Genomic DNA, 13301 nt, shown 5'->3' with positions numbered 1-13301 from the left:
TAAAAGAAGAGGTTTGTGTTCTACAATCTTCAGTGCTATAATTTAACCCTAAAGAAAATTTACTAATGTAAGATGTAATGAAAAAAGGTAATTCCAGTTTTGATTAGATAGATACGAGGTATATTCTTAATTAGGGCGGTCAGTTTTAAATTTTCAAAAACTATAAATATATGCAGTGTAACCTGATGTTTAGGGGCTGAATATTATAAGTGATGCTAAAGTAAGACAGTGTTACTGTAATTTGGAGAATGGCAAACATACATTAATGATAAACATAATCATTGACAGTCAGTGATAACAGATAATTTGAGTGAAAAAATTTGAGAACCCAATGCAATGGTGGAATTCATCTCCTACTAGTCCAAAGAAGTTCAAATAAGAATCTTCGGAAAAGAACCTTATTGCTTCTATTTTAGGACAAAAACAGTGTCTTCTAAAAAATCTTAGAAGAGTAATAAAAAAGAAGTGACATGGGATGCTATCCCGCAGGATTTTGTTTTTGCATGACAATGTTCAGCCAAAAATTGAATATCAATTGGTAAGGCTATTGGAAAATCTTCCAATAATAGGGTGGTCATCCATCTTATAGCCCTGACATAGCTCCCAGTGATTATTTTCTTTTTTGTCATTTTAAACAGCAGTAAACATGCCTTATGTGATTTTTCACAGATATTTTTACATGAAATTGATCAAAGTTAAGTCATCATAAATATTGTATATAGAAATGGGAGGTAATTTTATCATATAATCTTGTAATCTATATTGGTGATTTTATTTCATTTTTAAGTTTACTTTTTTTAATTAGTGATAATAATTCTACAAATCAGAAAACTTCATCTTCAGTTAGTACATCACAAGCAAATGCTTCACAAAAAGAGGGTGCTGATAATTCTGCTTCTTCTACTCATCCAAGGATGTTCTCACCACCAAAATCTCTTTCTTCTGGACAGAAGTATGTTGAATAATCTTAATTGTCAAGTAGTTTAATAGTTTTTTAGCATATAAATGTTTAACTCAACTTGACCAATTTCCAGTTACCAAAACTGAAAAACCATGATTTTTTTTACTATTTTATTATTGGTTAAAAATATTTGTTTACATTCTACAGTTCAGTAAGGTAAAGTTCACAAATTTTCACAAATTATTGATAAGTGGGAGAAATTGTGTAAGTATTCACAACAGAATGTCATCCGTTGTAGTGTTGACTGTTTTTTGTCAGTTTTGTAGATGTTGTCAGTAGACCTGTGGTTTTTAATTGAATGCATTTTTTGTTGGAACATAGTTTCATGAAGCTGATAAATATAATGAAGCATTGGTTACATATAACATATAATTTAACAGCACTATGCAGAAATTAAATTTAGTGAGAGAGAGACCATGTTAATTGAACAAATAGAGTTACTGGATATCTTAACTGCTAAATAATACACATAAGCTAACATAGCAGCATGAAATCAATGTCTTGATTACCTAAAAAATAAAATAAATTAACAAATATTAAAGCTTTGGCTTTACAAAAGAATATCGTTTCAAGAATTGCAAGAGACAGTCTAATTTGAATTATTGATTTTATGATAAAAAGTTTGAAGGTGTTAGATTTCACAAACTTAGCTAATATAGTTTGATCTTCTAGAATATTTGTCTGGTCATCAGAAAATCCACATGGTGTGCAGGAAGAAAAAATTTGCAAACTAATGCTATTAGTTAACGGAGTAATGTTCTAAATGCTTTGAATTCATTTTTTTTACTGTATTTCTGATAACTAGCATCCAAAAGCAGTTGTTTGTGCTCCTGTTATAAAAAATTGTTTTTTAATCAACTAATTTAGATATTTTTTCATTTTTATTAGTGGTAATAATATGTTGTGTACCAAGATAACAGCCAATTTTTTTTTTAACACTGCAGAAGAACAACAAAGAGAGGCTTATACAATGTAATGTTACAGAAGAATTTTGATAAAATACAAGATGAAGAGGTATTGCAAAAATTAAAGTTCAGAATCTTATAAAAGAAACTAGGTTGGTGGGCCACTTGTTAAGCCAATCCAAGCTGTTGGTTAATTTGGTTAGAAAAGAGAATTTTAGTTTTGAGAAAAAGTACAAAAAGAGTATAAAATATGGGGAAATTTGATTAAGTTAAGAGGTTTGCACAAAATAGAAAGGAATGTAAGAAAATTAGATCAAAGCAATCATTTAACTAAGAAGAAAATATAACAACCAAAAGTTTTATTTTTACTCTTTGAATGAGTTATTTTACATTAGTAATTCAGTTTACCAAAATTCCATTTGACTTCAAGCATTTTGGCTATTTTGCCATCTTCAGGAAGAATTTATAATTAAAGTGTGTAAAAATGTAAAATTCATATAATAAAATTAAATAATTAACAATTGATTAAATACTAACAATTGTCATTTTGTAATGTTGAAGTCATAACTACGTCCATTTTAAGAATATCACAATTGTTATACTATTATAAGACAGATGTAGTTATTTTAGCATTAAAAAATGACAGTCAATTGTTATGTATTTAATTTAATTTTTTTTATTTTATAAATTAATTTATAATTTATTTATTTTTTAAATTCAGCTATTCTGTTATCTTAGCAGGAATTAAAAAAATAAAATAATTTAATTTAGCACTAGAGGAAGTCAAATAGAATTTTGGTAAGCTGCTCTTAAAATGATGTATAAGTTTATCAACTGTGCCATGTTCAAAAAACTTATTTCTGCTAATGTCTGTTATAAACGATTTGCACAGTTACTTAGCAAAAAAAAATTTCAAATGTTTTGAAAACTTGGATTTATCAGAATACTATCAAATATAATTGACAGCAAGTTATCTTGCTAGTTTGGATTATTTTTTTTTTACATTTAATTTCTTGTAAGATGAAACTACCAGCTTATTTGACAGATATGGAGAAAAATGGGATTTCGGACCACACACTACTGCTTATTTGTGAATAATCTTAAGCAAGCTACATTCTATTTTGCATGCAAAATGCTTTTAAAGCACTATCTAACATTGTTTTAAATGGTAAGTATTTAGTTTTAATTCTTTTTTAATTGAATTTATTTATAAATATATATATTTATATGTACGCTTTTTACAGATCACAAGAAAATAGTGTAGATACTATAGATGATTTTTCTCATAATCATTCACATAATTCAGAAAATAAAGAAAATATTGAACATTCATCTTCAACAACACCAGGTAATTTCTATGTTTATTTCTCATCTATTTTTCTTTTTAATTGTAATTCAATAATTTACTAGTGTTTCATAGTTATTATTTAACATTAAATCAATAATTTTCATTTTTATCATCAAATTTCACATAACATATTACTTTAATGAATAGAAGTTTATAAATGCATCTTACAGAGGATGAAGAAGTGTAGTACAAGTGTAGTCTTGTACATTCTTAGTTCGACTGTTCCTGAGATGTGTGATTAATTGAAACCCAACCACCAAAGAACACCGGTATCCACGATCTAGTATTCAAATCCGTGTAAAAATAACTGGCTTTACTAAGACTTGAATGCTGAAACTCTCGACTTCCAAATCAGTTGATTTGGGAAGATGCGTTCACCACTAGACCAACCCGGTGGGTAAAAAGATGTTCCTAAGTAGGTGTAACAGCACTTAGATCTCGGGAGGGCTTGGCATGTTGATCTTCAGCTCTATGAAGAGGGCTTCAGAAAACCACTTCATTATTAATATTTCCTGTTTAGACTCGTGTGGAAAACTACTTTGGTTGCTCTTGAAAATGGCTGTAGTAGTTTTGAGATTGACTTTAAGTTAATATGACAATTGTTATACTATTATAAAACAGACATAGTTATTTTAACATTACAAAATGACAATCAATTGTTATATTTTTTAATTATAAATTACTCCTGCACATAACAGAATAGCTGAAAGCACTTGAGCAAGTCAAATGGAATTTTGGTAAGCTGCTCGTAAAATTATGTATAATAGTTATTTTATCAACCGTTATTAGACACATATTAGACACGTTACAGATGTCATACTAGCAAAGATACCACAGACCTCTAATTGTTTAAATAATAAACATGATAATGTGTAAATTGCCCACTGGTAATTGCTGCAATGCTTGTGCAGCTGAACATTTTTTCTCTGTGAATGGGATACAGTTAAACTAATGTCATTGTTTTTATTCTTGTCAGCACCAATCGGCACTGTAAACCAGATTGCATATGAACATATGCCCTAACACCACTTTCTACCATTGTTTGAATATAATATTTATAGTAATAAAATATAGTTATTCCTTTTAATTTGCACAATAACAAATTATTAAACTTCAATGACAAAATCATTGTTTAAAAGAGCTTAAAATGTAAGTTTTTTCTACTTAGAAATTAAATTAATTGGTAGCTCATTTTTGTTAAGAATTTTGTAATATTGTGTAAAAAAAAAAATTGTGAAAAGCTTTTTGTAAAATGTATAGCTTGGCCAAGCTGAATTGGCACAGATCTGATCTAGGTGATGGTTGCCTAGCTAGCACAGGGCTATATAATATGCTACTTGTGGAAGACAATATGTATATGGTATAATAAATTTTATGGTTTATATAGTATTTTTTTTACCACTTATTAACTCGCTCTTAAACTACATATGCGAGATTCATGGTACAGAACCTTTCAGTCGAATTTTGAAGCACTCTGCTTATCCATTCGCTCTGAAATTTTTAAAGTATAAACTTATGAAGACTTAAAAAGTAGAAAATAAAGAATATATAAAAAAAATATTTTATAACCACTCTTATACTAAATGCACTAAAAAGTAGAAAATAAAAATTTAAAAACCACTCTTTAAACACACTAAAAGGTAAAAAATAATTTTAAGACAGTATCTCAGAATGGATTTGACAAACAAGCTTTGATGGTGATATGTAAGATTATGTGAAAGTTATAACTTCAAAATAAAAATTGATGTTTTTGCCAGCTTTTTTCATATGTGTGATGAATGGCCTAAAGAGGTGTGGTAACAGTTTAATTTCTGGATAACCTAACACATCTTAGCAACTTGAAAATGTTGCTAAAATGTGTTTTCATCAGGATCAAACCTGTAAGCAAAATTTCAGAGCGAATGGATAAGCAGAAGTGCTTCTACTAGAGAGTAACAGCCGATAATATTGCATAACATATCTATTTCAGTATCTAATAAAGAAAAATTAATTTAGTAATATATAAACTCATGATTAAATAAGTAACTAATAAGTATGACATGAATTTGTTTATTGATTGGAATAAACAAAATAGTTATACCAAATATATATACTGTCTTCAATCTAGTAGTATTATAAACCCATGCTCATTAGGCAGCAAGATATACAGCTATGCTTATCATCAGATCTGTGGACAAGCTATACGTCATTATTTTTTACATTTTAAAAGTACTGATATATTTCTGTATAAATCATTTAGCAATTTGAAATAAATGTGAAATAGTAGGGCTGCCATCTGTACCAATTTTATTCACAGTTAAAATTCAGTCTCCCATGTTTATTTCTGCATTTTTTAAAAATATTTAGTTTTTCTGATAATAAATTATAATATAGCAGTAGATTACCTACCAATAAGTTGCAATTTTAATTAAATGAATGGTGCACGTATGAGTGTTAAAGAAAATAATTTTGATGTTATTAAGCTAATTAAACTGAATTATATTCACTGTAATGACAAATTTCTATCGAAAACCTAATTTCTATGTCAATCTAATTTCACTGTATTTAAAGTAGTATTCTGATTAAGTATATTTGTTATTAAATGTGTTTTTATTAATATTGCTTTTTTTATAGAACTGGAAGAAAGTGTTAATCCAGAAGAAGAAAATTTACCTCCACATCCAACTGGCATTCGTTTACATAGAGTTGGATATTACACTATACCAAACTTAGATGAATTATCTGCTCTTATGGATTCTGAAGGAAGATGCATAGTTGAGAACTTTACAATCGGTCGTTTAAATTATGGGAATGTATTTTATCCTGACTCATTTGATGTTGCTGGGCTTAATTTGGATGAAATTGGTAAGAATAGCCTGTTTAAGTTTATTTTATATTAAAAAAATTTTTTATTCTATATCACAATTAAAATTTTATGAAATTGTATTTATTTATACAGGTAGTATTTGATATTTAGTATTTTTGTATGAATATTCAATTTTATTTTAATGTACAACAGTAGGTGTGAAAACTAAGTTTCTGAAGTCTATACAAGTAGCGCCATCTCTCAGACAACCAAGGAACTATGCATTACAATGACAAGTGTGCGTACAAAATTTTGTCACATTTAATCACTCCAGTCTTGAGTTATATTCCGCCGCATACGTTGTGTTCATGCGACCTTGTGCAAGCTTGCAACATGGAACAGAGAAGCATGATAAAATTTTGTGTTCAGACTTCAAAAATCTTTGAAACTTATTCTATGATACAGCAAGCATTCGGTGATGAAGCCGCATCTTGTGTACTACACATACATGTGGTGGAAGTGGTATAAAGACTGTAGAGAATCATTAGATGACGATGAACGAAGCTGGAGGCCGTCAACAGCTGTTCATGATGAAAACGTTCTGAAAGTGCATGCGCTCCTGCTCAAACAACCTCATCTTACCCTTTGGGCCATAGCAGAAGAGCTAAACATTGCTAAAGATGCGGAACGTACAATTCTAACAGAAAAAATGAACCGCAGTAAGGTATGGCTCTCGTTTCATTTCACATTTCTTGACTGAAGAACAAAAACAAGTAGTGCATCTTTCTTGCACACAAGGCTTTGTTGATACTGCTGATAGCGACCCAAATTTTTTGTAAACAATTGTAACTGGGAATGAAAGATCATGTATGATCTGCAAACAAAAGGTCAATCCGCTGCTTGGTTGAGTCCTGGAGCACAAATACCTGTCAGGCAGCAAAAATTAAGAGTGAAAATAATGTTAATTGCATTCTTTGATTCAAAGGGCCTGATTCATCATTAATTTGTCCCAACTGGTCAAACCACGAATTCTAAAGTCTATTTCAAAGTAATGAAATGCCTGATGCGTCGCATTTGTCGAATCCAGGCAGTTGGACTCTCTTGCACGACAATGCCACAGTACACATGGAACAGTTATTACGCCGCAAATCAAATCACTGTCTTATCCCATCCGCCCTATTCACCCAATTTGGCTCCAACAGACTATTTTCTGTACTTGAATCTCAAGTTGAAGTTAAAAGGCTGCTTTTACAACATTCCAGCCATCCAAAGGGCTTGCACAGAGCAGTTGAAGGCAATCCCACAAAGTGATTTCTCCAGAGTGTTTGATTGGCTCTACTGGCGCTGCAACAAGTGTATAACTAGAGAAGAAGGGGTTCTATGTATAACTAGTAAAGAGGACTGATTTGAGTAATTTCATTTATCTTTAATTCTGTATTTTTATTTAATTTAGTTAGGAAGTTTTCAGACATACTGTGTATATTATATATTAAAGAATGTGATATAAAAGAATTTAATGTAAATGGTACTTAATATTTTGGTTAAAATAATATTGTAAATTTTATTTCTGTTAATTTTCTATATCTTTTTCAGTTCACATAAGGCACAAAGAAGTAGTTGTTTACCCTGATGATAGCAAAAAGCCTCCAGTTGGTGAAGGTTTGAATAGAAGAGCTCAAGTTACTTTAGATCGAGTTTGGCCATTAGATAGAGCAACTCGTGATCCGATAAGTGATCCAGAAAAACTATCTTGTCTTGACTATGAATCTAAATTGCGTAATGCTTCTGCCAAAAATAAAACTCGTTTTGTTGAATACAGATCCCAAACAGGTTCTTGGGTATTTAAGGTGATTATTTTTTTTTATATTAATGAAATATAAACTGTCTTGACTATGAATCTAAATTGCGTAATGCTTCTGCCAAAAATAAAACTCGTTTTGTTGAATACAGATCCCAAACAGGTTCTTGGGTATTTAAGGTGATTATTTTTTTTTATATTAATGAAATATAAACTGTCTTGACTATGAATCTAAATTGCGTAATGCTTCTGCCAAAAATAAAACTCGTTTTGTTGAATACAGATCCCAAACAGGTTCTTGGGTATTTAAGGTGATTATTTTTTTTTATATTAATGAAATATAAACAAATTAAATTTTAGTAGTAGAATGCCTATTATTTATGTAATTAATTTCTTTTGCCTGCTTTTTTTCTTCACATTTGAAGAAAATTCTTTGGCAGATATCTTCTTCATCAGGATGTAATATGAAATTAATCAAAAAAACATAATCTAAAATTACAGAAGGGTATGTTAACTGATCATATCATCAATAAAATTTTACCTTTTCAGTCTGAAGGATAGAATGAATTTTAATAGATATGAATCTTAATATCTTCTCACAGACTGTTAAAAAATAATGAAAAATTATCCTCAAATAAAGCCATAATTGTTTGTAAGAAACCACCTAAGTAACCATAAATATAAAATGTTTATAACAGTGACTGAGTTGATCAGAATACAAATTGTCACTTTTGTAATTTTAAAATATGTCCTCACAACATTTGGGAAGCAGCGCCCATTTCAAATTGAAAAAAAATGTTTTTATGAAATATATTAATTTACTTAAAAAAATCAATTCACCAAAAGGATGGTGAAAACTTGCCCGCAGTTCAAAATAAAAAAGAAAACTTCCAAACCAAGTTATGGCTTATTTGAGTCTGTTGAGATTTTTTTTGTATAAAACAAAGATTGCAAAGGTCTAAATTCAAACTTTTTACTGAAATTTGTGCAGGCTTAATTTTACTATTATATATAGTGGAACAATTTACTGTATATACATAGTGGAACATATTGACAAGTAAAAACCAAAAATCTATTTTTCATTAAAAGGGGGGTATCCCACTGACACATAAAATATTTTGACTTTAAAAATAAACATTTCTAAGATATTGTGAAAATTTCTTTAATAAATAAGTTAATACTGCAAATTTTGTTTGAAAAGGTGAAAAAATACCAATATAGAAAAACTTCACTCTTGACCTATCAAATTTTCTTGTTCCAGATAATAAATTTGTTATACAACAAAACGCTGTCCCAATTCTAGAAATTATTTTGTTTGAAATTTAAGATTGTTTTAAATTTTTGTGCAGAATTTTCATATTTTCTGCGTCAGTGCTTCTTCGTCTGAAATCTTTAATAAAATTTACTCAGCAAGTAAATTACAAAAAACTGATTCCACAAGTAGGGGAAGAAACAATCCCCCATTAAAATTGTCAAAGCAGTCATAACATTATTTAAACATGAAAATCATTATATTATCTTCATTTTTCATTAATAAAATAAAATGTTCTGTTAACTCACTGATATATCAGTAACAGATCAGTTTATCCATTTTCTTATAAATATAAAATTTTAATTTAATGTATTCAAAAAATGTTATTTGCAGGAACCATACTGCTGACTTGCTGTAATTTTAATGGTTATACACTATTATTCAAGAAGTATGTCTCTGCCATCTTCCTTCAGAATTTTATGATTTTTTCCTCATATCTATGCAGTATGACGTTTTTTTGGTGCTGTTTTTATTCAAGTGATAACTTAACTGCTACCAGCAGATAAGAAAATCTATCATAGTGATAAAGTCTCTCATTCATGTAAAACTGAGGGTGCGTTATTTTTATAGTCAAGGTCTCAACATCATCAGACAGTATCGGACATGCATTCTCACAGAACTGGTAATTGAGAAAGAATCTGGACAAATAATTGTGAAAGTACCTTTGCTCTCTGTACTAAAATAAAACTTTTATGATTCTTAATAACTAATACACTTACCAGCATAAGGGAAGAAAAAAATAATTAATAATGGAATATTGAACTGTTGCCTGATGAAGTAACAGTGCACCAAGAAAGTACTCTGAAAGAAAAAAATTTTAAAATGAATATTTAAAAATATTTATTAAGTATTATGATGTTAAGATTCATGTTGATAAAATATTTATCAGTGTAGTTGTTAATGATATATTATAATAATGACTCTTGCAGAATATAAATTGTTTTTTTAACAGGTTGACCATTTCTCTAAATATGGTTTGAGTGATTCAGATGAAGAAGATCCTCCAGTCCCATCAGATGTAAAAAAATTGAAGTTAACATCAGCTGGGGCTCCTTTCACAACTCAAGCTAAAGAGGTATATAATTTTAAATAGGGAAAAAATCTTTTTTGTAGAATTACTTTTAATTATTATTACCTTAGATACCTTAGAAAACTTAAATTCACCTTTGATTATTTGAGAAGTATGTCTATAATAATTAGTTTAGTTGGACCTGTGCTAGTTAAAATGGGTAAATTGAAAATCTAGTTATCATACAAATGACTTTCTCAACAGAAGGATTTAGAAAACTTATAAAATTTGTGCTACTTACATAGCCTAAAGTTTAGGTTTTATTACTTCGATTACTTTATATTGGGCTTCAGTTAATAAATGACATTTGAGCAAATGAAGGTGAATGTAGAATGCATCAAGATAACAGTGTACTGTAATTGGTAGAGAAACTTCCAGAAAGAAGAATCTGGAAGAAAGATTTTTTTCTAGAAGAGGGCTTATAGAAAAAGTACAGAAGGTGCAGACAATGAAAATTATTATGCTTTAACTATAAAAAGCATGGGGTTAGGTTGTGGTACTGCAATCAGGATGTATAAATACTGCCATGGGCCAGCAGAGTGACAGTTTCAAATTAAAGTTTGGTCAGTTTATGATAAAAGTGATTGTGGTGTGCGGGAGCATTCAGAGTAAGTTTTGAAAACAAGCGAGTGAAATGTGTATTTAAGTATACAGTTTTGGACAGTTGTTGAAAACAAGAATCTGTTCGGCGAGTTATTTGTGAACAGAAGTGAAAGTGCTTTATACTATTCATTTATAAAGTGTAGGGGTTGTTTTGTAAAGAGTAAAAGTGAATAATACTTGGATAAAGTTAATTGTATAAATTTTATATTTCTCATTTATCTTAGTTTTTTTTTTGCTTTTATAAGTTTATAACTTTATCTTTTAAAAGATTTTTAATAAATCGTAATTGTGTTTTGATAATTAATAATATTAATTTAATAACAATTAAATTAATATTGTATTTAATATGAATTGCTATTTTGAATAAGTTATTTGAGTAATTAATTGTATTTACAAGAAATTGTACTATTTCACAAGATCCTTGTCGAACTATGAACATGTGACAGTACATTTCCATCTGTTTTCTATAATTTGACATAGTTACTCCATTTACCAGTCAAAGAAAACATTCTGTTTGAAGGTGAGGTTATTACCAGTAGTACTCTCAAATCTTGTAGTTTAAACCTGATCATTTTTTATGCTGGGCTGTGTTTTAGTTCATTTTTTAAGATCTGTTCTACATAGTTATGAATAACTTATTTTTCATGTGCTGTTTGTTTTCTTTGTATATGATGTGCATGGCTGTGTAAAAACAGGCTGAAATATGTGCTTAAATTTGTGTAAAGTAGAGACATCATCTGGCGTAATGCGTAGCGGTAGGTAGATCTATTGCAGTAGACATCTATTGCTATTGATGAAACATAGATATGTTATTTTGAATCTTAAACTGATGTAACAGAGTCAACACTTGTTATTACCATGAACAGAATGCGTACTTATTACAGAAACTTCATCAGTCCAAAAACTGCATCAAAATCAATATTGGTGTGCCTATTTTGCATGACAATGCAAAATTTAACTACAATATGACCCACATATTGCAAGTTCTGTCATTGGTATTTTCTTGTACAGCCCTGATTTGAGTCTGCTGAACTTTGATCACTTTCCGACCGATAAAACCCCTCCAAGAAGTTCATTTTAGCAGTTTGAAAGAGTTACCAGCTGCCGTAACAGGAAATTTTTAACACTTTAACAAAGGTCATTGACAAAAATTGAAAAACCTGCCACATCATTGGGCAAGCATGCATTATTTGTGACTTTGAATTATTTTGAAAATCTGTAAACTTTATTTGATGTACAAATAAATTTTCTTTGAATCCTGATGAACTGTGCATATTTTTTGGACAACCTCTGTAAAAAAATTATTGCATTTTAATTTAATTTTATGTAGCAGGGTTTCTTATATTAGCTGAATTAGATGCTTAATTTTTAAAACACAATATGTATTTCAAATAAATGTAATTTTTATATGTGAAAAGTAATAACTGTTAGGCAAAAATACAGGAGATTTTAAGATCATAATCATGATCATTTTATTTTTAAGTATCATGGCATTTATGTTCAATACATAGAATGGTTGTTCTTGTCAATACTTCAAATTGTTGTCAATTCCATTCTTACAGAATACTGAGATCTTCTAACATGTCTCAAGTCTCCTAACAATCAAGTGTTTAAGACTAACTAGTTGTTTGATCCTGTCTTAGAGGTTTAATCTGAGTTTTTATCTAACCATAGTTTATATCTGTAATGAAGTTTCAAGTTATTAATTTTTAATAATAAAATACAGATTTCAAGACGAGGAGTAGATATTGTTTCACAACAGCATCAGGTTGTGACAAATGGCCACATGAATCAGAACTTTATGAGGATTCTTGATGAGGATGATCAAGAAATGAGTGATACTGGAGATGTTGGTGATGGAGCACTTAAATCTCTTTATGATGCCAGTAAGTATTTTTAATCATTTGTATTGATCACATTCTAATTAGGCATTGATAAATTAAACAATCTGTAACATCTATATCCAGTCAAACCTCTATATAATGAAATCGAGAATCCCAGGAAAAAATTCTTCAGAGGTTTTCGTTACATAGATGTAACAAGAATTCCCAGTCTAATTTTTTTACAAATGTTTCATGATGAATAAAATTAAGTACAGGTATTTTTCTTAATAGCGCTATAAAAAAAAGTAAATTGTTTTTGTCAGGCGTTAAATATTAATCTAATACATTATACATACTGTATAAAGAGTATATCTCAGGTAAGGACTAACCTCGTTAGAATGGATGTAGACTATTCTTAAAAACTTGTTGTACTCAGTTGTAAGTTAACACAATGTATTTTTATTTTTAGCATGTGATTTTTTTCATAAAGATATAAAACAAAAAATGAATACACTAACTTTATTTAAATCGATTAAAAAATCCTAATGCATTCTTTAGTTGTTGATAGGTAATATTTACAGTATATAATTTTTAATACAGTATTAATTTATTGCTTGAAAATGTAATTTTTTTTTTACTGTACTAGTGTCATATCTTCATTCTGTTCTGTCATGGTGTTACTGAAACCAACTTAAAA

The 13301-nt window shown here is 29.1% G+C and overlaps 1 protein-coding gene across 1 annotated transcript in view; it reads left to right on the top strand.

Annotated features, from left to right (window-relative positions):
* The window catches only part of Nup98-96 (nuclear pore complex protein Nup98-96), a 135470-nt gene that overhangs the window by 48512 nt on the left and 73657 nt on the right, over window positions 1–13301 (top strand). The window contains exons 13-18 of the mRNA XM_075371814.1: window positions 806–952; window positions 3111–3214; window positions 5828–6058; window positions 7593–7846; window positions 10062–10184; window positions 12508–12667. Of these exons, the coding sequence (XP_075227929.1) occupies window positions 806–952; window positions 3111–3214; window positions 5828–6058; window positions 7593–7846; window positions 10062–10184; window positions 12508–12667 (1019 nt within the window). The remainder of the gene's footprint in view (window positions 1–805; window positions 953–3110; window positions 3215–5827; window positions 6059–7592; window positions 7847–10061; window positions 10185–12507; window positions 12668–13301) is intronic.

The sequence above is a fragment of the Lycorma delicatula genome, chromosome 7 (assembly GCF_047948215.1).
Source record: "Lycorma delicatula isolate Av1 chromosome 7, ASM4794821v1, whole genome shotgun sequence".
Lineage (NCBI taxonomy): Eukaryota > Metazoa > Arthropoda > Insecta > Hemiptera > Fulgoridae > Lycorma > Lycorma delicatula.
The sequence above is the reverse complement of the archived record's forward strand: the minus strand, read 5'-3'. Positions and strand labels throughout refer to the sequence as shown.